Here is a 23,983-nt window from a genome sequence, read left to right as displayed (position 1 = left end):
TAAATCTAAAAAACCCCTGGCACAGAACATCAGCAAATCTGGGACACTATGAAAAGACAAAATCTATGAGGAATAGGAATAGAGGAAGGGAAGAAATGAAATCCATGTCAAAGGCACAGAAAATATTTTCAGCAAAATCACAGAAGAAAATTTCCCTAACTTAAAGGAGATGCCTAGCAAGGTATAAGAAGTATATAGAACACCAAATACCAAGTAGACTGTACCAGAAAAGAAAGTGCTCTTGGCACATAATAATCAAAACACTAAATGTACAGAACAACAACAAAAAATTATTAAAAGCTGCAAGGGGGAAAGACCAAGGAACATATAAAGGTAGACGTATTAGAAAACACCTGACTTCTCCATGGAGATTCTAAAAGCCAGAAAGGCCTGGACAGATGTTGTTTTGACTAAATCTCAATTGTTCTATTTTACCAATAAAGACTTGGGAGCCAGATGCTGGGGTGAAAGCCTGCGAGCTCAGAGAGGCAGAGAAAACACCTAGCTGACTTTCCTCCTCAGCCGACATCCCCCCCAAAAACTCCCTCTCCTTCCACCCCCTCAAACAACAAAAACCTCAAATTGAATGCCCCTCCCTTCCTCTTCCTGGGCATCTCTCTATCAATCCTCCTGACTCCCTCTTACTCCCTATGGTTTTCTCTTGTTCACTTCCTGTCAGCTGGTTGCTTGCTCTGCCTCTTGACCTATGATTGACTTTATTCAATCCTGTTTATAATAAGCAGAAAGCTCTTGAATTAAAAGTGTGTGCTATGAGCCAGGCAGTAGTGGCACATGCCTTTACTCTCAGCACTGGGGAGGCAGAGGCAGGGGATCTCTGTGAGTTTGAGGCCAGCCTGGGATGCAGAGTGAGTTCTAGGAAAAGCGCCAAAGCTACACAGAGAAACCCTGTCTCGGGAAAAAAAAAAAAAAAAAAAAAAAAAAAAAAAGTGTGTGCTATGGAGGAGCCACACTACAACTGAAAACAGGATTTTCCAGTAAATAACACATCGTCAATGTTTACAGTGTGATCAAAAATATCCTACAACAGACAGGTCTACTAAAGACTCTAAGAGACAAGAGATGTCAGCCACTACACATGCAGCAAAACTTTCAGTTTTCAGTGATAAAGCCACATTTTACAGTATCTGTCTACAAAGCCAGCCTACAGAAGGAGTTAGAAGAAAACCTTGAACCTAAAGAGGTTAACCAAAAAGAAAAAACAGGGAATAATCTCAGACCAGCAAATCAAGAGAGGGGAACATACATACACACCATAACAACAACACAGGAATAGACAAACACTGCTCATTGATGTTTCTCAGTATCATTGGTCTCAGTTCCCCAATAAAGACACGGACTAACAGAATGGATGTGAATACGTCCTTCTGCTACGTCCAAGAAACACACTTTAGCTTCAAGGATGGACATCACCTCAGGGTAAAGGATGGGAAAAGATATTCCAAGTAAATGGACCTAAGAAACAAGTTAGTATTGCAATTTTAATATATAGCAAAATAGACTTCAAACCAAAACTAATCGGAAGAGACAGGGAAGGACACCGCATACCCATCCAAGGAAAACTCCACCGAGAAAACATTACAATTCTTAACACCTATGCACCAAATGCAAGGGCACCCAAGTTCATTACTATCACAGCTGAAGTCACATATTGACCCCACACACTGCTAATGGGAGACTTAAATACCCCACTCTCACCAATAGACAGATCACCCAGACAAAAACTAAGCAGAAATGCTGGAGCTAACTGATGTCATAAGCCAAATGGACCTAACAGTTATTTACAGAACATTTCACCCAAACAAAAGAATATACCTTCTTCTCAGCACCTCATGGAACTTTCTTCAAAACTGGTCACAGAGTCGGACACAAAGCAAGTCTTAACAGATACAAAAAAACTGAAATAACATCCTGCATCCCATCTAACCACCACTGATTAAATAAACTGGATATCAACAGCAACAGAAACAACAGAAAACTTACAAACTCATGGGAACTGAACAACTCTCTACCAATGAAAAACATATCAAGACAGAAATTAGGAAATAAGTGTAAAACTTTTTAGAATTGAAAATGAAAACACAACATATCCAAACCTGTGAGACACAATGAAAGCAGTTTTAAGAGGCAAGTTCATATCACTAAGTGCCTACATAAAAAAAAAAAATGGGAGAACTTTCGTACTAATAACTTAACACCACACCTGAAAGCTCCTGAACAAAAAGAAGAAATCACACCCAAAAGGAGTAGACAAGCAAGAAGTAATCAAACTCAAGGCTGAAATCAATAAAATAGAAACAAAGAGAACAATACAAAGAATCAATGAAACCAAGAGTTGGTTCTTTGAGAAAATCAATAAGATAGACTAACCCTTATCCAAACTAACTAAAAGACCGAGAGAGAGAGAGAGAGAGAGAGAGAGAGAGAGAGAGAGAGAGAGAGAGAGAGAGAGAGAGCATCCAAATTAACAAAATTAGAAATGAAAGGGGGACATCATAACAGATACCGAAGAAATCCAAATAACCATAAGGACATACTTTAAAAACCTGTACTCCAGTGCTCGCTTCCGCAGCACATATACTAAAATTGGAACGATACAGAGAAGATTAGCATGGCCCCTGCGCAAGGATGACATGCAAATTTGTGAAGCGTTCCATATTAAAAAGGAAAAAAAAACCTGTACTCCATCTAATTGGAAAATCTAAAAGAAATGGATACTTTGATTGATGCATACCACTTACCAAAGTTAAATCAAGATCAGATAAACAATTTAAATAGACTTATAGCCTTATAGAAACTGTAATTAAAAATGCTCCTCTCAAAAAAAGCTCAGATGGTTTTAGCACAGAATTCTACCAGACTTTATTAATCAGGGTTCTCTGGAGTAACAGAAATCATAGAATGAATATAAATACATACACATATTCATATATACATGCAAATTCACATACTGAAGACAACACCTACACTACTTATTGAGCATGGAGAAGCTGAGACAGTACCTACATAGAGCCTTCCCCTTACCTGTTAGCATCTTTGGTACAGGAAGGTACTCCTACGCTACCAAAGAAGAAACGTAAACACCAATCCAGCCATGAAACCTTGACCTAAAATGGTTACCATCTGCAAGATATGCTAGTGCAATGGTGGCACAAAGCTTGTGGGAGCAACCAACCAATGTATCATTTGTTTGAAGGCCCACTCCATGAGATGGAACCCATCCCCGACACTGCATGGGTGACGGAGAACCTGAGACTAGATAGCCCAGGGACCTAGGGTAAAACCAAATACTACTGTTCTAAAAAAAAAAAAAAGTATTCTGATCTATTGATAGATCAGTGCCTTGCTCAGCCATCATCAGAGAAGCTTCCTCCTGCAGTAGATGAGAGCAAATACTGAGATCTACATCCAGACATTGTACAGAGAGTTGGAGGCCTTTGAACACTTAGCCCTTAATGGGATGTCTCCATCAAATCCCTCCCCTCGGGTCTCAGGGAACCCCAAAGAAGAGATGGAAAGATGTAAGAGGCAGAGTATGAGCCAGAGGGGTTGGAGGACATCAAGAAAACAAGGTCCTCTAAATCAACGTCATCAAAGCTCATGTGAACTCACAGAAACTGAGGCAGCATGCACAGGGCCTGCACAGATCTGCACCAGGTCCTTTGCATACATACATCTTATGGCTTCTAGTTTAATGTTTTTCTGGGATTCCTGAGTGTGTGAATGAGTGGGTCTCTGTTTCTTGTGCCTTCTTTGGGGTTCTTTTCCTTCTCTTTGTATGTTTTGCCTGATTCCAATGTGTTAGTTTTGTTTTATCTCACTGTATTTTTTTTTTAAAAGGACTGAACCCTGTGTTGATAGAAATGCTTGGTCTCTTGCATGTGATATGGATATAAAATCCTTACTCTCATGATAAACATTTTTATTCATTCTTATTCATGTGGTGTGTGTGTGTGTGTGTGTATGACCTCAGAGGCCAGAAGAGGATGTTAGATCTTCTGGAGCAGGAGATGCAGGTGGTTGTGAGTAGTGGGAACTGAACTCAGATCCAATTTCACTAAGGTGTGATGAAATTATATAGAACAAATACAGCCAAATAAGATGAGAGATTTAAAGAATATCAGCAGGGACTGTGGGAGATGGCTCAGAAATTAAGAGCACTGACTGGTCTTTCAGAGGTCCCAGGTTCAATTCTCAGCACCAGCATGACAGTTGATGATTTTCTGTAACTCCAGTTTCAGGGGATCCGATGCCCTCTTCTGGTCTCCATGGGCAGTAGACACATCAGCCGTGCATGCCCTGCACACATACAGACATTTATACAGACATAGATACATACATACACACATATACATACATACACACATACATGTACCCACATACATTAAAACAAATAAATTAAAAAACAATAAGATTATCAGCAGATTGTGTCACTGTCAATATTCTGGTTGTATGATACTGTAGCTAAAGTTCTGCAAAATATGTTCATTGAGGCAAACTGGCACGCAGGATCTCTTTATACTATTTTTTACAACTGCCCTTGACTCTGGTAATCTCAGTAATATTGTCTCCAGTTCCACATCCAACTTGGCATTTTCTGTATATTTAAAATGAGACTTAGGGCCAATGCAAGGTTCAACACATAAAGGCATTTGGTACCAACCCTGAGGATCTAAATTCAGTCCCTAGGAATCACAGGATGAAACGAGAGCTCATGAAAGTTGCCCTGTGAACTCTACATGCGCACTGTGGAGTGCACACACACATAAGTAAGTGTAAAAGAAAAAAAAAAAAAAACTAAACTAGACTAAGGATGTAACTGAAAAATACAGCTCTTCCCTAGAGCCCGGTGTTTCAAGCTCTAGTACCACAAATAAAGAGGCAGAAACTGGCTGTATTTGTAAACGGCATACAGCCAAGTACAGAAGCCAAGGCTCTGGCCAGTCTCGCCTTCATTCAGTAAATTGAGAGCCTGCAACGCCTCACACACTTCTGAAATCTAGCCTTGAGGTTGTAGCCAAGGATTAATGAGTGCTCAAACTCTTTCTCCTTTGTTCAGTGGTCCCTCACACTCTTCGGTCAACGAAACTCTGGAGTCACTTGCTGGGGAAATGAATGCAGGAACAAAGAAAAAGAGGCCAAATGCCTTTGGCCCACTGCCCCCGAGGACAAAGATGCCAAACCTCTTAACGCTCTTTCCAGGAGGAAGGAACAATGTTTGGTTTGGCCAAGGGACCATTCCTAAAAATAACTGCGTAAACGTGTTGGCAGGGAGCCAAGCTGGCTCCGAACTGTGTTGTAGGTTTGAGAAGCTGATGCGGTCCGAGGGTGACGCTGGCTTAAAAGACTACAATACCCAGAGTGTCCTGCTGCTTGTGCTAGCCGGGCGGTCATGTGATTCAAGCTCACGTGTTTCTAGAGTCGGCTCGGGCAAGACACCTACGAGGTTTGTGAAGGGAGGTACGGGCGGTGTAAGGTGGGGCTGTAGGGTTTCTGGGTCCTTGGAGTCCCCCATCTCTGCCGCGGCCGGGTCCCTGCAAGGCTCCAGGGCCCTCTTCTCTGTTGTCCTCCGTTGCACCAGCCCAGCCACGCCTTAGTCTGGCGGCTCTCCACTCAGTCCTAGGCCAGGATCCACTCAGCTCCTGGTGCGAGTTACACACGCAACCCACCGATTTTACGTCATGCTTGGGGCTCACCCAAGCCCACCCTAGCCGCGTGCTCCCTTGCCCACCTCCCATTCAACCAAACCTCGTGTTTCGGTGCTGGCCCCAGGCTGGACTGGGAAGCGGGTAAAATCTGTTCCATCACTGACCTAAGCATGTGTGTGTTGTGCTTTTAGTTCTGACCCCGCGAACGGCTCACTGTGGCTTAGCTTAATCTCTTTCCTCTCTGGGCCATTGCCCTATCTGATCTGGTACTCCACTCCGTACAGTGGGTTGTTCAGAACTATTCCGTGTAACTCCTTACCCCAACCTCCCCGTCCCGTCTCTCCCCCCCAACCCCCAGCCAGCTGCAAGAGGCCAAACTCTTCTCTGTGCTGACTGCAGATTTTAGGTAAAGCCTTGAGAAGATCTTGAGGCCAAAGGGGCATGTGAGGAGACTGGGACCCCATACCTCAGCAGAGAGAACAGCCCTCTTCTAGGATAGCAGGTAAGCTGGAAACAGTGGGTAGGGGTGAGAGCTTCACGGGGTGGAGTCACTCAGCCTGAGCTTTTGTGTGGTTGCCGGAGAGGCTGGGCACACGGCACAGGTCTGGGGCAAGGGTGCCAAAGGGAAGCCTGCTTCTTAGAGAGAGGCTTGGGACCGTGAGACCTTAATGTCTGTTTCTGTGGGGTTAGCAGTGCGGGACGGACGGCCTTCGACCTCCCTGGAGCTATGCCTGGACCCAGGGAGTCCTCAGACCGCCTTCACTACTCACCACTGTGAGATTTTGCTGAGCTGCTGGCTGAGGGGCAGATTGCGTAAGAGGAAAAAGTCTGTGGCTAGACATGTTTCTTGACTCTGGCCCCAACAGAAGTGTGTGCACTAGGACTGTGTCCCTTAGTTACTCCATGGCAGGCGTCTCAGACGACCTGCACTTTTCCCTTTCTTCTTGGGGTAATGTCCCCAGCTTTGTCCACCATCAGAAGGAACACCTGGGAAACACTCCTAGTGAGTGGCCTCTGTCTGTTCTAGACCCGCCCCCCAGTGGGCTGGCCTTATCAAGAGGGATAGCTTGAGATGCGGTGGACAGTGGTTGTGGCTGAATCATTGCCTTTGCAGAGAGGAAATGGGATTTTTTTTTTTTTATAATTATAGAGAATAAGAATATGAATGAATGAATGAATGAATGAATGATTGTGGTGCCATGGTTCCTGTATGGTCAGAGAACAACCTGCAGGAGTTCATTCTGTCCACCATGTGGATTCCAGGGATCGAACTCGGGTCATGAGTCTTGATTGCAAGCGCTTTTACCCATTCAGCCATCTCACCAGCCCCAAAGTGGTGGCTGTTAGGAATTGACCCCCGAGCCTCATTTATGGTAAGCACAGGCTCTACCCCCCACCATCCCCGCCTGGTAATGCTTACTGATATCAGCATGCTCTTCACGAGAATTTATGCCATGAAAAGGCTCAGCGGGCTAAAGTGACTCACCCAAGGCCATGCACTTAGGAAGTGTTGAGGTTAGGCTTCAGCCCTCTGAGTCTAAGATGAAAGCACAGCCCCTCCCATCTCAGATATGTTTTGTTGTTGTTGTTGTTTGGTTTTCCAAGACAGGGTTTCTCTGTGTAGCTTTTGGAGCCTGTCCTGGAACTCACTTTGTAGGACAGGCTGGCCTCGAACTCACAGAGATCCGCTTGGCTCTGCCTCTCAATTACTGAGATTATAGGCATGAGCCACAGTGCCCACCTTTGGGTTGCTCTTAGTGTGGGCTTAGCTTTGACTCTTTAAGAAACGTTATTCAAGGGCTGGAGAGATGGCTCAGAGGTTAAGAGTCAACCAGATGGCTGCCCTTCCAGAGGTCCTGAGTTCAATTCGTAGCAACCACATGGTGGCTCACAACCATCTGTAGGGAGATCTGGTGCCCTCTTCTGGCCTGCAGGCAGAACACTATATATAATAAATAAATCTTAAAAAAGAAAGATGATGCCGGGCGGTGGTGGCGCACGCCTTTAATCCCAGCACTCGGGAGGCAGAGCCAGGCGGATCTCTGTGAGTTCGAGGCCAGCCTGGGCTACCAAGTGAGTTCCAAAAAAGGCGCAAAGCTACACAGAGAAACCCTGTCTCGAAAAAAAACAAAAACAAAAACAACAAAAAAAGAAAGATAAAGGATTATTCCTCTTGGACTGAGGGAGGAGAACATGTCAGTTTTCAGAGCTGGGCTCCTGAAAGCACTTCAAGATTTGGAGAAGAGTGAACCTCCTGGTTTTCAAGGAAGGAGCAAGGCTAAAGGAAAGCCAGCAGCTGGGTTGTGCTTACCCAGAGTGAGACGGTGCCGAGCCTGTCATCATTAGCAGGGGGCAGGAAGGAGGCAGAGGCAAACGGATGAAGGCTCTAGGCCACAGAAGAATGTCCTAGGAATGTTGTTGTTAGTTAATTTTTGTTCATTCATTCAGTGTCTCTCTGTGTTTCTGTGTCTGGTTTTTTGTTTGTTTTTTAGTTTTTTGAGACAGGGCTTCTCTGTGTAGACCTGGCTGATGTGGAACTCACTCTGTAGACCAGGCTGGCCTCAAACTCACAGAGATCCACCTGCCTCTGCCTCCCAAGTGCTGGGTTAAAGGTGTGTGCCACCACCATCCAGCAAGTGTGTGTGTGTGTGTGTGTGTGTGTGTGTGTGTGTGTGTGTAAACCTGTGGGAGTTATTTCCCTCTTTCTACCATGTGGGTCCCAGGAGTCAAACTCAGGTCATCAAGCTTGGCAACAGCCACCTTTACCTGCAAGCCTGGTTTTGAATCCCAGCCACCGGTAACTGCAGCATGACCAAGGGTGGCATGCACACTGCCTGGACATCAGTATCTTTGGTGCCAGTCCTGTCTACTCCGTTGTGGCTCGTAGTAACCATAAACACCACATGTCTGGCCTCGGAGCCTCGCAGTCTGGCTTGAGAAAGCAAGCCTAGAACGCACAGGGTTAGCACACAGATGATGGAAGGAGATGGGCCTGAGTGGTGCTGGGCTCTGTAACGGCGCCAAGGCTCAGTGAGTGGCCGAGAAGTGGGGAAGAGAGAGAACCTGTGAGTGGCCAGCAAAGGGGCTGGGAATATTCCAAACACACAAGAATTATCTTTCACCAGGCGGTGGTGGCGCATGCCTTTAATCCCAGCACTCAGGAGCCAGAGGCAGGCGGATCTCTGTGAGTTCAAGGCCAGCCTGGTCTACAGAGTGAGTTCCAGGAAAGGCGCAAAGCTACACAGAGAAACCCTATCTCTAGGGGGGAAAAAAAGAATTATCTTTCTGGACCAGTGAGATAGTTCAGTGTGTAAAAGAATTTGCTGCCAAGCTACATGAGCTGAGTTCAATCCCCTGGGCCCACATTGTGAAAGGAGAGCGCTGATTCCCAAAAGTTACCTTCTGACCTCCACACATGTCCACACACACACACACACACACACACCATACCTCAAATAAAGAAAACACAAACTCCACACACACACAAAACAAATAAACAAAACACAGTTTTAGAGATGATTTTCCTAGCACTGAGTAGTGGTGACACATACATTTAAGCACTCAGGAGGCAGAGGCAGGCAGGTCTCTGTGAGTTCGAGGCCAGCCTGGTCTACAGAGTGAGTTCCAGGTCAGCCAAGTCTACACAGAGAAACCCTGTCTTTTTTTTTTTTTTTTTAAAGATTTATTTATTATGTACACAGAAGAAGGTATCAGATCTCATTACAGATGGTTGTGAGCCACCATATGGGTGCTAGGAATTGAACTCAGGACCTCTGGAAGAACAGTCGGTGCTCTTAACCCCTGAGCCATCTCTCCAGCCCCGAAACCCTGTCTTGAGGGTGAAAAAACCATTTTTCTACTAGTGGCAGACTCCTTTAATCTCAGCACTCAGGCAAAGGCAGAGATTCTCTGAGTTTTAGAACAGCCAGGACTACTTAGAGAGACTCAAAAAAAAAAAAAAAAAAAAAAAAAAATCCCGAGGATCCATGTGGCAGAAATTACCATGTGAAAGACGAGAGGGTTGACCTGAATTTTGAAGGACCTGAAAGCCATGCAGTTTAATGTGTAGGTCGCAGGAAAGCGTGCTGGGCTGAAATGCACTGAAACTCCGTAGTTCTTGTTAGCAGCTCCTATTGGAACTGTGTGGTGTTCAGACAGCCTGGGAAGCCAGATGGATCCAGGTCCAGACTGTGTTGTAGTTTGCTCCCGGACCATCCTGGGTCAGGGCTTGTTTCTCTGAACTTTCTGATCACAGGGAGCAGGTGATCTAAGACCTGTGTGACACACCTGTCCCCTGGGGCCTCCCCAGGTGCTGACATCTTAGTACCCCTCTCTTCTATGTCCTTTTTTGGCTTTGCAGTACTGGGCATTGGTAGACAAGTGCTCCTTCACTGAGCCTCTCAGTGTCCCCGGCCTCTCCCACTCTTTGTTTGTTTGGTTTTGGTTTTTCAAAGCAAGGTTTCTCTGTGTAGCCCTGGCTGTCCTAGAACTTGCTCTGTAGACCAGGCTGGCCTCGAACTCAGAGATCCGCCTGCCTCTGGAGTGCTGGGGTTAAAGGCGTGTGCCACCACCATCCAGCCCCACTCTTTTATGTTTAGGTCTTACTTACCTTTTTAGCCTACAAGAGTAAAACAAATTGGGTATGCAGCTGACATGTTTCTGTGTCTGTCACCCACACGGTGACCTCAGTATTGTGTTCTGCACAGAGCAGCGCCATGTGGAGCTCCTGCCATGCAGTTGACTAGTGCTTGGCACTTATATGGATCCTAGCCATGTGATCTTGGGAAAACTGCATCATGTTTTTGTGCCCCAGATTCACTGTTCCAGGATAAACATAACGTCTGCCTTTCTTTGTCTTGCCCAGGTCCCCTAGAGTAGTTGCCCTAAAGGGGCAGACACTCTCTTGGCTACCCCAGGAATGTGGTCGTGAGGCAGAAGCCACAGCTTCCAGAAGAAGAGTACAGTCCTGGACCATGGCCCAGGTCAGCATCAACAGTGACTACAGTGAGTGGGCCTCCAGCACGGATGCTGGGGAGCGGGCCCGTTTGCTGCAAAGCCCCTGTGTGGACATGGCCCCCAAGAGTGAGGGGGAGGCATCTCCCGGAGAGCCAGACAGAGGCACCACCTCGACGCTTGGGGCTGTCTTCATCGTCGTCAACGCCTGCCTGGGTGCAGGACTGCTCAACTTCCCAGCAGCCTTCAGCACTGCTGGGGGCGTGGCAGCTGGCATCGCCCTGCAGATGGTGAGTGCGCTGGCCGCAGAGGTGGGCAGTGCCCGTGGGCGGGCCCTTTGATTTTCAAGGGAGGCTTTGAGTCAGAGCTGAGCGATAGAGGACTTACGCTGCCCTTCTTCCCTCCCTTATAACAGATAGACATTACCAATCTATTCCAGAACCTTTTTTTTTGTTTGTTTGTTTTTTTGTTTTTTCGAGACAGGGTTTCTCTGTGTAGCTTTGCGCCTTTCCTGGGACTCACTTGGTAGCCCAGGCTGGCCTCGAACTCACAGAGATCCGCCTGGCTCTGCCTCCCGAGTGCTGGGATTAAAGCCGTGCGCCACCACTGCCCGGCACTCAGAACCTTCTTTTAAAGCTACCATTCAGAACCAATACAAGAGTATGAACAGAGGAAAGAGGAGGGCAGAAGAGGGAAAGAGAATGAAGTCTAAGTCAGGTATCAGAACTCTTCCCACTGAGGCCATGCTGAGAGCCGAGCCGCAGGAAAATGAAATGGAATCCAGCTACTATCACAAAAGCTACTACTTGGAAAAGCCAAGGACTTTTCCGAAGGTCAAGCCATGGCTTAAGAAGTCTTGGTGATATTTTAGCTTTTGTATCCTAAAATGATTTTCTTGGGTGCTTCCAAGAACTCCTAACAGTGTATTTATCTAAAATGCCTATCAAGCATCCAAGGCCAAACAAAACAACACCTGTCTCCTAGGTCAGGATAACTTTATTTCTTGTGCAATTTAAGGTGAGGCCCTCCTTTCTTATACAGCCTTACTAACATTATAGACTCCCAACTTCTCACCTAACCACTTCTAGGAATGTAGTTGAGCACACAAATTCCCTTTTTCTAATATACTAACCGATCATTAGTTCTCAGTTGACCTTTTCATTTACCACTCTCCTTTTGGGTTGTGAAAGAAAGCCTGACAGTCACTGCTTGAGGAAAATTCTTACCTGCCTTTATGACCCTGTAGAATTCACGCCTGGTGACATGGCTGGAGGGGAGGATTGCTATTGCTTGAGTATATAACTGGATACCCTAGAGAACTGGGGGAGGAGAAGAACTGAGGGGTATGAGGAGATTCAGAGGAGGAATTTGAGAGAGAGGACTTAAGGATGAGGCAGAAAAGAGAAAAGAGAATGGAAGAACTAGATGGATAAGAACTGGAGAGGAACTAGATTGAAGGGCTAGAAGAGAGGACTAGAGGAAGAAGATGGAAGATGAGGAAGAGCCAGATGGGGAAGAACAAGATAAGAAGGCAGGAGATGGGAGAGGAGCTAAGATGGGAAGGAACTAGATGGATGAGAACCTAGATGGGGCAGAACTAATATGAGAGAATTAAGATAGAAAGAACTAGATGAGTAAGTACGAGATGAGAAGGACCTAGATGAAGCAGAATTAAGATGAGAGAATTAATATAAAGCTTAGAGGAGACCGCAGATAAAGGTAGAGAGAAATCAGGCAAGAAAGGAGCTAGGCATGAGAGCAGAAAAGAAGCTTGTAGAGAGAGAACTGACACAGAAGAATAAAGTGTGTGGACTAAGGAGTTCCGTGTACATAGATTCATTTCCTGTCATCAGAGATTAATTATCAGTTGGTTGTAGATTCTTCCCGGACCCTGGGAGGGAACTGTCGAGGGGCTGGACTCCCATAGTCCCCGGTAAAGCCAGTTAAGATTTCAAAAGCCTTCCTAACAATCAGAGGTTTGAATAGTATCTGCATATTTAATTTTTTTGCTTTTTGAAACAGGGCTCACGTAGCCCAGGCTGACCTTGAATTTTCTATGGAGCCAAGGATGACCTTTAACTTCTGATCTTCCTTCTCCCACATCCTGAATGCTGGGATTACAGATAAGTGCCTCCACTCTTGGCTTTATGCACTACTCGGGGTCAGACCCAGGAGGAGTTCATGCTTGCTAGACAAGCGCTCTACCAATGGAGCTGCATGCCCAGCCTCTGCATATTTAGGTCTTTAGGTGTTATATTGACTTTGTGGTTATGTTTAAATAAAAGACAGACCCTATGTTTTAGAATTGTTGAAATGTTTACTAATGAAATAAAAAGATTGCATTGACTCCAAAATATAATGGAAAGGTAGTAAAATCAGGAACAAAATTCTGCCATAAGAGCTACTGTCGTGGTGCATGCCTATAATTTCAGCACTCAAGAGGTTGAGGCAGAAGAACCTTCAGGAGTTCAAGGCCAGCTTGTACCACATAGTAAATTATAATCCAGCCTCCAGCCTGGGCTACCAAGTGAGACTTTATCTCAACAGACAAAAAAAAAAAAAAAAAAAAAAAAAGGAAAGAAAGGAAATTATAAATTGTTTTGAAGCTGTTTGAGGTCCATCCTGTTCTGGTTTCTTTGCATGTTTGAAATTTTGACTGAAACTCTTTTTGTTGTTGTTTGCTTTTGTTTTTTTTAATTATTTCATGAGTATGTGTATTTTGCCTGCTTGTGTATTGTGAGCCATGCAATGCCAGTGGAGGCCAGAAGAGGGTGACAGATCCCTACAGAATGGAGTTAGAGATGTTTGTGAGCCCCCCTATAGATGCTGGGAATTGAACCCCAGGTCCTCTGAAAGAGCAGCCAGTGCTCTTAACCACGGAGCCATCTCTCTAGCACCTGAAACTCATTTTTAAAGAAAATTTCAACTTGGTAACCTCTAGTAATCTGTTAAAATTGTCCTGCAAGATAAGGCCCATTTGTAAGCCTGCTTTGGACACTGGTGTAAGAGATGCCCAAGACGGGCTCAGGATGCCTCTCCCACACCCTCCCGTCTGTTCCTGCCTGCAGGGCATGCTGGTTTTCATCATCAGTGGGCTCGTCATTCTGGCCTACTGCTCCCAGGCCAGCAATGAGAGAACCTACCAGGAGGTGGTGTGGGCCGTGTGCGGCAAGCTGACAGGCGTGCTGTGTGAGGTGGCCATCGCGGTCTACACCTTCGGCACCTGCATCGCCTTCCTCATCATCATTGGGGACCAGCAGGACAAGAGTGAGGTTCTCCCCCAGTTCTCACCTCTTTCTCCTTGGCCTGAGGGTCCTGGGGTAGAGGGGAAAGAATGCTGCACACTAGGCCTTGCCCGCTCTTCGCGTCCTGCTTCTTAGAGGGAAGTCTTAGGCCCTGAATGGCCGGGCCTGACATTCCCTCCTTCCTCCCTGTACAGTCATAGCTGTGATGGCGAAGGAGCCCGAAGGGGCCAGCGGCGGCCCCTGGTACACAGACCGCAAGTTCACCATCAGCCTCACGGCCTTCCTCTTCATCCTGCCCCTGTCCATCCCCAGGGAGATCGGCTTCCAGAAATATGCCAGGTTCGGAGGTCCCAACCCAGCCTGGGCCGACAGAGGCTCTGATCAAAGGCAACTGGAGAGCCGTTTCTGGTGGGGAGCCCCTCTCCCATGGCATCTTCCTTGGGGAGCAAGAACAGGCAAGCCAGGGCAGACCAGAGCTGCAGAATCCTGGGCCCAGGACTTTCCCTTTCCCTTTAGAGCAAGGAAGATAGTGGCCCTTTGCAGCACTGAAAGGTGTCATCTAAATGTCCTTGTCAAAGAAGGGATTGGTGACGGCTGGCAGTGGAAGAGCAGATGCTGGCCTGGGCTTTGGCTTTCCTGGAATCTGGGAGTTGGTGGTCTTAATGTTGTCAGTGTGGTAGGGTCTTCCATGGAGCTCAGAGAGAGGAGTCTGGCTTCCTAGCCCTATATCTGAAAAGCTGTGGGGTTGGGGCTGTTTCATACTTGGCCATCTCCAAGTGTGTTTCCTTAAGTGTTAGCACGCCCGTTTCTGCACTCTCCCCTTTACCCCAGAATCTCTCAGTTCTCTGAGGCCAGGCCCACAGGACGGCCAGCTGTGAGCCCTTGCCACATCTGGGCTGCTCAGGCTGAGCTTGTGGCTGTGCTTTGGAGCCCACAGTTCCTCAATGTGGTCTCCCAGGCAACGCATGTCCCCTGGCGGAAGTGCTGACAAGCTCCTCCCCGTGGCAGATCTGGGGATGGGATTGGACAGGGGGTGGCTGGGGCTGGGAAGTAGGAAGTCAGTCTCTCCTTCTTGGCAGTTTCCTGAGTGTTGTGGGCACCTGGTACGTCACCGCCATTATAATCATCAAATACATCTGGCCAGATAAAGAGATGCGTCCAGGGGACATCCTGACCAGGTAGGTGAGGGTCCCTGGGAAATAAGATCAGGCATCTAAAGGTCACCTGGGTGCCTCTCCTGAGGCTCATTGGCTCATTGACACTTACCCATCAGTCACTGTGGGAAGGAGCTGAGAGGGCCCGTTCAACATCTGGCTGCTGCCACAGTGCTATTGCAAGGAGGAGCTGAGAGGGCCCGTTCAACATCTGGCTGCTGCCACAGTGCTACTGCAAGGTCCCAACCGAGGGAGACTACAGAGGGAAAATTGCACATTTTCCCAATTACTCTTTTCGGATTTATCAGACTGGGACTCATGTAGCCCAGGCTGGCCCCAAACTCACTATATAGCCTGGTCTTGACCCTCCTGATCCTCCTGCCTCCACCTCCCAAGTGCTGGAGTGACAGATACGCACCACAATGTCTAGCTTTTCAGTCCCCCTTTGGTTTTTTTGTTTTTGTTTTTGTTTTTAAAGGAACAATTCAGAAAAGCAGAGTCCCAGTTCAAGAGCCAGGGGTTCTGGACTCTGGTCCTAGGACGGCCTCTCAGAGCCTGTCCCCTGAATTTTAAATAGACACGGGTCCTCCGCACGTGTGTGTTCAGGGTGTAGGGTGCTGGTTGTTGGAGGATGATGGAAGAGTGGAGAAGGGGGGGGGGGCAGTTGGTGGCTCTGTGGGATTCCCAAGCAGGTTCACTTTGTGTTTGCCCACAGACCAGCTTCCTGGATGGCTGTGTTCAATGCTATGCCCACCATCTGCTTTGGATTTCAGGTGCCAGCGCCAGGGTCCCCAGCTGTCCCCTTAGCCTACTCCCCCACCCTGGGAAGGACTCCAGACTGTAGACAGGATGGTGGGATTCCTGGGAGGATGGATGAACCAAGGGCCCCCCTGGCTTGCCCCTATCCCTGGGGCCTTTGCCCCCAAGGTACCTCCCTTTGAAACCTGGAGACGAGGTCACTTCCCCGCCGTGACCATACCCTTCACCTGGACAGTGCCATGTGAGCAGCGTGCCCGTCTTCAACAGCATGCGGCAGCCGGAAATAAAGACCTGGGGTGGAGTGGTGACAGCTGCCATGGTCATAGCGCTGGCTGTCTACATGGGCACAGGTGAGTGCTCCCTTCCAGAGGCCAGGCTCAGAGTGCTCGCACTCCCGCTTGAGTCTCGGCGGTTCCTGGTCCAGCTTTCCCAGGGAGGCTCTGCACTCTTAGCTCGATAAACACTTCTGCAGACCTTGATTTGAATTAGGCTGCCCAAGGCTGCCACCCCTCATCAAGGTGAGGGTGTTCCATCGGCTCACTGGTTCCAAACGGATGCTAAGTGACTATCAGAAGCTGTTCCCCGTGTGGGGTTGCTACAGGGATGCATGGAACTGGCCCCAGCCCTGGCAGGACTGACTGTCTTGGAGAAACAGTTGTATTTAAGTTAATAATGAAAAAGGGGTTCCAGGCAGGGGGCTGATGAGGCCAGGAGTTGGGGGTGCCATTCACAGAAGGCTCCTCTCTGAGGATGTGGCCCCTGGAGAGGCCCGTGAGGGAAAAGCCAGACTGAAGAAGAGCGCTCCAGAGAGAAATGGCAAATGCAGGGCATCTGGTGGCAGGAATGGGAAGGAGGTCTGCGTTGCTGGGGTGCAAGACATTCCTGTGAGGCTGGGCAGCCAAGGGGAGAGCGATGGGTGCTGCCAGGAGCCAAGAAATGCCAGGAGAGGATGCATTTCTTGGGTGGGAAATGACCAGGCAGAGAAATCTCTGGCTGTTGGGTGGGTTAATTTGGGCAAGGGGTCAGAGATGAACTGGGAGTTCCCACCCCCCTGCGGTAGGAGATGAGGGCGGGAGCCACCTGGACTAGGTGTGTCCTAGCCTCTGAAGCTACAGCAAGAAACACAAGAGGCAAACAGGCGAAAGGCCCTTTTGCCGTGGGTCGCATGTTCTGATGGGGTGACGGGTGATTTAGAGAGAGGTGACTGGTACAAGAGTAGGACAGATGACTGCGGTGGGGGTGGCTGTGGGTCGGCAGGACAGCGTTCACTGAGGAGGGGACATCTGAACCGAGAGCTGAGTGACGAGGTGGCAGCACATGGTTTGAGCAGATGTGATGGTTAGCGTAGAAGTCGAGACAATTGCCGGAGAGCAGCAGTGTGTGTGTGTGTGTGTGTGTGTGTGTGTGTGTGTGTGTGTGTGTGTGCGCGCGGTGTGCGCGCGTGCGCGCGCACGCTGGTGCAAGCGACACCTGAGAAGGCGGGAGGTGGGGTGGCTGCTCTTGCCTGACTCCCTTTCCGAGGCTCAGTCCTCACCTCCCAAGCTGCTGCAACGTTCGTTCTGAACGATGTTGCTCCAGTCAGGAGAAGGCGGTCCCGCCCTCCGAGGATCGCCCTGACCTCCCCCTTGTCCTCGCCCACAGGCATCTGTGGCTTCCTGACTTTCGGAGCTGCTGTGGATCCTGACGTGCTCCGGTCCTACCCCTCGGAGGACGTGGCCGTGGCCGTGGCCCGAGCCTTCATCATCCTTAGCGTGCTCACCTCCTACCCCATCCTCCACTTCTGTGGGCGGTGAGCCCTTTCCCCACCCTGTCCAGAGCCCCCCGGGAGCCAGCAAGTTACACGGCCTTATGGGGAACCTATTTTGTGGCAAGGAAAATTGAAGCCCACAGAAAGAATCTGTGTCCGGGATGCCCTCACCCACGCTCCATGCCAGGTCTTACTGGTTCCAGAACATTCTGTGAGCCCTGTAAGGATCTTCAGTCCAGATCCTTTCCTAAGCGTTTGTGTGGACCCAGCCAGCCTTTTGGATGCCCCAATTCATTCCTTTTATAAAGGGAATTATGGTGTCTGTGTCCAGGAAAAGAGGCAAAGCCCTTCATAAACTTAACCTGTTAGCCCATATCAACCAAGGACAGTGATGGTCCACAGATGAGGAGCCAGGCTCGCACGGGCCCATTCAGGATCTCCCCCACCCTCCATGCACGAGCCAAAGCACCCTGAGCCCCCCCTCATGTGAGCAGGGCTGTGGTGGAAGGCCTGTGGCTGCGCTACAAGGGGATGCCAGTGGAGGAGGACGTGGGGCGGGAGCGGCGGCGCCGTGTCCTGCAGACGCTGGTGTGGTTCCTGCTCACCCTGCTGCTAGCGCTCTTTATCCCTGACATCGGCAAGGTCATCTCGGTCATCGGAGGCCTGGCAGCCTGCTTCATCTTCGTCTTCCCAGGTGTGCACCCCAGGGACCCCCATTCCCCCACACACACACGCAGCAGGACCTCCCGAACCTCAGCCGGGGACTCAAAACCTGCCGGCCGGCGGGAGTAACCACCAGTCTCTGTTGCTCACTGACATGGCTCAGCTACGTGCTACCAAGTCAGCTTTACCTCCTCGAGGGAAGGTTGTGATCTCTTCTACTGATGAGATTGGGACTAGAGAGTACAAACTTGCCCAGAGGCTGACAAGCCCAACTGTCAGCAGCCCATGTGAGGCCCAATAGGCTCAGGTCCAAGGTCTGTACTCTCACCCACCCTTCGTTCAAGTGCGGCACCCTTGGCTCCCTGGATCTGGCTAGCTTATTCCAATCCAGAGGGAAGGAAACCCAGTGGTGGTCCTTTGAGACTGAAGTCATGAGACTCAAGTTCTAGACACAGGTCAGCTGCAGATCCACAGAAATCCATCCAGTCTGCCTAGCTCTTGAGTTCTACTGTACCCAGTCTGTTTCCATCCCCGGGCCTCCTCAAAAGCCCTTGTAGCAGGAGTCTTAAAATTCTATTAAAATTCAAACTGAGGCAGTTATTGTCCATGCTGGTAGATCAGAGAGACAAACAAGCCACAGCTATCTCACCTCGATGGATCCTCAGCTGGTCTTGTTTCCTCAGACTGGAAGCTTCTGTGTCCTCATCCCAATGGCTCTCAGCAGAACTGCTGCTCAAAAGCCTGAATCTTAACAGCCAATGCTTAACCAGCAAAAACTCTAGTTCTGGTCCTCACGCCTTATATCTTCTGCTTTCTGCACCACTCCTGGATAAAGGTGGCTTCTGGATTAAGCGTGTGTCACCATGCTGGCGTTTCCAATGTGCTTGAACTCCAGAGATCCAGAGGATTCTATTCTGGAATGCTAGGATAAGTGTATGCACATTTTCTATTTTATTTATGCTGTTTCTGACCCAAAAATTATTAGAGTACACAATATTTTGGGGAACACAATACCACCACAGCCCTTCCACGACGTGGACAAGGAGCCATGCCAGCTCTGGAGTAGGCAAGATGGCGTGAGCTACCACTGCGTCCTGAGTGTAGCCCCAAGGGTGCTTGTTAGCTGCTGGCCTGTCTTGGGAGAGCAGAGGCCGGGTGTCCTGCTGGGTGTGGGTGGGGTGGAGGATCTGGATTTCAGAATCCCGAGTAGAGTAAACAAGCCTTTCTCCATCAGCACAGCCTCCTGGGGGTGGGGGTCAGGGTGGACTGGGCTGGAGGGAACTCCTGTCTCCTCCAAACTCAGGGTTACCTCTTCTCTTCTAGGGCTGTGCCTCATTCAAGCCAAACTGTCAGAGATGGAGGAGGTCAAACCAGCCAGGTAAAGCAGGGCCAGCCGAGCAGCCTTTTAGAGAGATAAAGGGGGGGGCCGTAAAATAGGCAAGGGGTCAAGAGACCTGAACACTTAAAATTGTGGGGCTTTCAGGGCAGGGGCACATGGTGCCTCCTCCACACACAGAGGCTAAGGTGATTGCTGGAGTTTGGAGCCCTGGTGCAGTTGGTGCCAGTCCTTTTTACAAGAAGCAGCTCAAAAAGAGAAGAGTTTCCTGCGCATGAGGGCACAGTCTGTCGTGGTGCAGCAGTGCATGGAGTTTGGTCACGTGTCCGTTAGTCAGGAAGCAGGGGTGACGGTGACGCTCAGCTTACCTTCTCTGTTCTTTCATACTCAGTCTGGGACCTCAGCCCATGGGATTCATGGCCCCCTGTTCGGGGTGGGTCTCTGTTAAACCTCTCTGGAAACACCTTACAGACATACCCTAGGTGATTCCAAACCCAGTCAGACTGACAATGAGAAATGAGCTACGTAGTGAGAACCAAGCCAGCCAGAGCTACATAGCCAGACCCCGCCCCAAAGAGGGAGGGAACTAGAGGAACAGCTCAGCGAAGAATGCTTGCTGTTCAGTCCTGAAGGCCAGAGTTCAGATCCCAGCATCCATGTAGCAAACCAGGCATCCCCCAATGCCTGTAACTCCGGCTCTGATGGGTTCTTTTGGCCTCCGCACATACACCTACACGTGTGCACAGACACTCGCACGCGCACACACACACACACAAATAAAAAGTTCTCAGTGCTTGGAAGTATAACTTAATAGCAAACCATGTGTTTGTCATGTGTGAAACCCTGGGTTCAGTTCCCTAGTATCACTCCCCAAATTACGGAGCTTTAATGTATATTTTTGCAATAGGTAACCTGAACTACTTATAACAATTCATGTACTGCTGAAAGGCTTTAGAAGAAAAGGTGAGAATCCCTTGCCAGGCATACCCCCTAATCCCAGGACCTGGAAGCCTGAGACAAGAATATTTCTAGAGTTCGAAGTCGGCCTGGGCTACATGATTTCAAGCTAGCCTGGGCTATACAATGAAACCTTGTCTCAAACAAAAAAGGAATGTGGGGTATGTTCCTCTCTCACAGCCCACCTTACCCCTCTCCTAAGACATGCTTTCCCTATAGGCTGTGACCTAAGCTGTTTCTGTACATATGTGTGTCTGAGTACACAGTGTACACAGACATAGGAGTTTGTTTATGATTTTGTTGTTTGAGACTGGAAGATTTCCATGAGTTTAAGGCCAGCCTGGACTTGAGAGTGAGACTTTGACTCAAACATTTGACACCACCAAAAAGTCATCTGGTGAAGGAAAAACATTGTTTCCTTATATGTATGTTTCTCTGAGTAATAGTTGAAAAAAAGGTTTCATGCTTTAAGAAAAATTATTCCAGAGCTGGGAAGGTAGTTCAATGGGATTGTGCTTGCCTAAAATATACAAGGCCCTGGGTTCGATCCCTACCATGGCAAGGAAGAGAGTGTGTGACAGGCAGGGAGGGATAGAGAGGGATAGAGAAAGAGAAAAGTGGGGAGGGGGAGGGAGAAAGGAAGGGAGAGAAAATGAATTTATTCCATGGCAGTATTTGTATTTCAGTACTTGGGAGACTGAGACAGAAAGGCAGTGAATTCCAGGCCAGCCAAGATGATACAGTGAGACCTTCCCTAGAAACACAAAGCAAAAAGTTATTATAGAATTTAAACAGACATATCTTGGGGGCTGGAGAGATGGCTCAGAGGTTAAGAGCACTGGCTACTCTTCCAGAGGTCCTGAGTTCAATTCCCAGCAACCACATGGTGGCTCACAACCATCTGTAATGGGATCTGGTGCCCTCTTCTGGTGCACAGCAGAACACTATGTACAGAATAAAAAAGTAAATATTACAAAAAAAAAAAAAAAAAAAAAAAAAGGTATCTTAAGAAAATAAAATTACCCTTCGTCCCGATGCTAGTGATAACCCCTGGCATTTTTGTGGTTAAAGATGTCTGTTTCTTTTTTTAATTTTTTTTTAAGTTCTCTCTTTGACTGTGTGTGTGTGTGTGTGTGTGTGTGTGTGTGTGTGTGTGTGTGTGTGTGTCTCCCCACAGAGACTATCCAATTTCAATCTCCCTGGAGCTGGAGTACAGGTAGTTGTGAGCCTTTTGATGGAGATCCCCTGGAAGAACACAGCGTGACCTTAACCACTGAGCCATCTCTCGGCCCCTGCCTTTTTTGTTGTTGTTTTGAATGAACCAGATCTCATTCCCTGTCTCCTGCTTTTCCTCAGTGTCTTCCCGTGGCCCTTCCTTGAGCATTAGTTCTGCTAGGTCTTGGTCTCCTTAACTGTGAACTAGGATCGAGAAGCTCTGTGTGTGAAAGTCCTTGGGAAGCCTGAGGTGTTCTGTCTACAGAAATGGGGTGACTGATTATATTGGCTGTTACAGATATGAGTCTGCAGAGACTTGGGAAAAAAAATGACTGAAACCTTCTCTTGTCCTCTACCCTACAGCTGGTGGGCACTGGTCAGTTATGGAGTCCTTCTGGTCACCTTGGGAGCCTTCATCTTTGGCCAAACCACAGCCAATGCCATCTTTGTGGACCTCTTGGCATGAACACTGCCTCCCAGAAAACGTGACCAAGAGCCATCTCTCAGAGCTGTGGAGCTACCCCAGGTCCCACATCCTGTTACAGCTGGTGACATCCACAGTTTCCCAGGGACAGTCGTGGGATAGAATTGGCCTCGAATCTGTGCACAGCTCCCACCCAGCTGCCTTCCTGCTCCCCAGTCTTGGCCTTGTCATGGATGGTCACAGGAGGTCCCATATCACAGGAGATTCCCCTTGACCCAGGTCTCAAGTCAAGCCTTTGGGACCTGAGAATGGAGATGGTCAGTGAGTCTCAGAAGAGAGCCCATTCTGACTTCCCTCTGGAAAAAAACACAAAAACAAAACCGTGTGCATAGAGCTTGTATCCTCCACAGAGCTTGTCAGGACTGTGCCCAGTACCTCGGGGTTGAGTGCCTGCCCATGTCTCTCAGAAGCCAATGATGGCTTCTCCTGGGACCTGGCAACTTCCAAAGGAGACGCTGATAGCATATAAATGTCCATTCCCCTGTGGGCCCCCTGTGAGCCTCTGGTAGCCTCCCAAGTCTTTAGGGTCCCTGCCCTGACTTTGTCCAAACCTAGTGGTCCAGATTGGGTATCCTTCTCCTGTGTCCCCAGACATCACTAAGTCTAATGTTTACAAATGGTGCCAGCCTGGCTCCAGGCTAGGGGCTGCCATTGCCACGGTGCTGTGGGCACTCTTCCGTTAACTTTCCACGTGGACAGAGGGACTGTGGCTTTTCAGAGGCTCAGGGTGGGTCGCAGGAGAGACTTGGGACTTTTGGACTTTCCTTCCAGGCTGGGCTGCCCAAGGTCTGGAAGCTGCAGCACCGTTACTTCACTCTCCCAAACTTGCCCTCTCTCCTCCCCAGCCAAACCTGTCCCGGGAACCCAGGAGGAAGTTAGCCTGGAGACCCTGGGCATTTCCTTTACTATCCACCCTGCTGTTCCTTCCATTCCCACACCCCACCCCTCCCTCACCCGGTACCCTGTCTCTTCTCTTTCATTTATGGGTGGGTTTTGTCATTTGTCAGGGGAGGGGATGGCAACAAACCCTGTCACATCAGCTTGCCCAGCTGCACACATCTGTCATGCCTGGCCTCAGTGCCCGGGAATCCCTCTGAGTCATACCTACCCCAAATGAGGCCATGCCGGATACTTTGTATTTTCACTACCTTAGCCTCTCAGCTACCCCTGCTCACTTTTGTAAGTCCCAGGTACAGAATTGGTCTCTCTCCTCATACTTTTCTCCATCTATTCTGCCTAAAACAACTATCCTAGACGTGAGTGGAGGCCTTCCCAGCAGCCCTCCCAACTCAGGTCAGTCCAGCTGAGGTGGCAGAGGCTGGGCATCCAGACTAGCCGAATTGCTGCTCTTTCTCATCCATCCCTGGCACCCATCCTCTCTGGTCCCACTGTGCTCATTTCCCTCAGCCTCCACGTGCTGCCTCTCAGGGGCGGCCAGGCATAAAGCTGGGGGCATGGCAGAGACACAGGCCAGCTGAGACAGTTGACCAGAACCCAGCTTCAGCTTGACCTCAGGACCCCGCCCCGTCCTGTCCCTTGTCCTCAGCCAGTGTCTTGCTGGTTCATTTCTACTCGAGCACACTTGGAGAGGTGGAGATGGCTAGTAAAGGAGCTCGCACTGCTGAACTGTGACTTTTATCGTGTGCTTGGAACAGAGACTAGCCCATACTTGGCCGGAAGGGGGCCTGGGGTGGGACGAGCAGATGACACTTGACTCTCCACAGCCAGGAATGGCACCAGGCAAGAGTCTGCAGGAGGTTCTGGACACCACCCTTTCCTGCTTCCTCCCCTGACTCTTTCCCCA

The 23,983-nt window shown here is 48.8% G+C and overlaps 1 protein-coding gene and 1 non-coding gene across 4 annotated transcripts; both read left to right on the top strand.

Moving 5' to 3' along the window:
* Nucleotides 1-2,574: 2,574 nt before the first annotated feature.
* Nucleotides 2,575-2,681, top strand: LOC114706288. Its single transcript, XR_003736506.1, has one exon. It is a non-coding gene; the product is annotated as a U6 spliceosomal RNA (small nuclear RNA).
* A 2,683-nt stretch (nucleotides 2,682-5,364) lies between these two features.
* Nucleotides 5,365-23,805, top strand: Slc38a7 (solute carrier family 38 member 7). 3 transcript variants are annotated; one of them, XM_028888646.2, is made up of 12 exons: nucleotides 5,365-5,464; nucleotides 6,066-6,168; nucleotides 10,531-10,909; nucleotides 13,688-13,886; nucleotides 14,059-14,203; nucleotides 14,944-15,042; nucleotides 15,734-15,791; nucleotides 16,013-16,127; nucleotides 17,419-17,566; nucleotides 18,019-18,218; nucleotides 19,511-19,565; nucleotides 22,059-23,805. In XM_028888646.2, exons 3-12 carry the CDS (start codon nucleotides 10,640-10,642, stop codon nucleotides 22,159-22,161), a joined length of 1,392 nt encoding a protein of 463 aa, XP_028744479.1. In that variant the 5' UTR covers nucleotides 5,365-5,464; nucleotides 6,066-6,168; nucleotides 10,531-10,639; the 3' UTR covers nucleotides 22,162-23,805. The 3 variants fall into 3 exon arrangements, with proteins under 3 accessions (XP_028744479.1, XP_028744476.1, XP_037062059.1); XM_028888643.2 differs by having other exon boundaries at nucleotides 14,059-14,272; XM_037206164.1 differs by lacking the exons at nucleotides 19,511-19,565; nucleotides 22,059-23,805 and having other exon boundaries at nucleotides 14,059-14,272; nucleotides 17,894-18,109.
* Nucleotides 23,806-23,983: the final 178 nt, after the last annotated feature.

Source organism: Peromyscus leucopus, chromosome 5 (assembly GCF_004664715.2).
Source record: "Peromyscus leucopus breed LL Stock chromosome 5, UCI_PerLeu_2.1, whole genome shotgun sequence".
Classification (NCBI taxonomy): Eukaryota; Metazoa; Chordata; class Mammalia; order Rodentia; family Cricetidae; genus Peromyscus; species Peromyscus leucopus.
This window is presented reverse-complemented; position numbering and strand designations above follow the sequence as displayed.

Bases quoted from the DNA above. Each gene is read 5' to 3' on its own strand.
- Slc38a7 (XM_028888643.2), top strand. From the start codon at position 10,640: ATGGCCCAGGTCAGCATCAACAGTGACTACAGTGAGTGGGCCTCCAGC. The intron at 10,910-13,687 runs GTGAGTGCGCTG...TCCTGCCTGCAG, and splicing joins CTGGCATCGCCCTGCAGATG to GGCATGCTGGTTTTCATCAT. The intron at 19,566-22,058 runs GTAAAGCAGGGC...TCTACCCTACAG, and splicing joins GAGGAGGTCAAACCAGCCAG to CTGGTGGGCACTGGTCAGTT.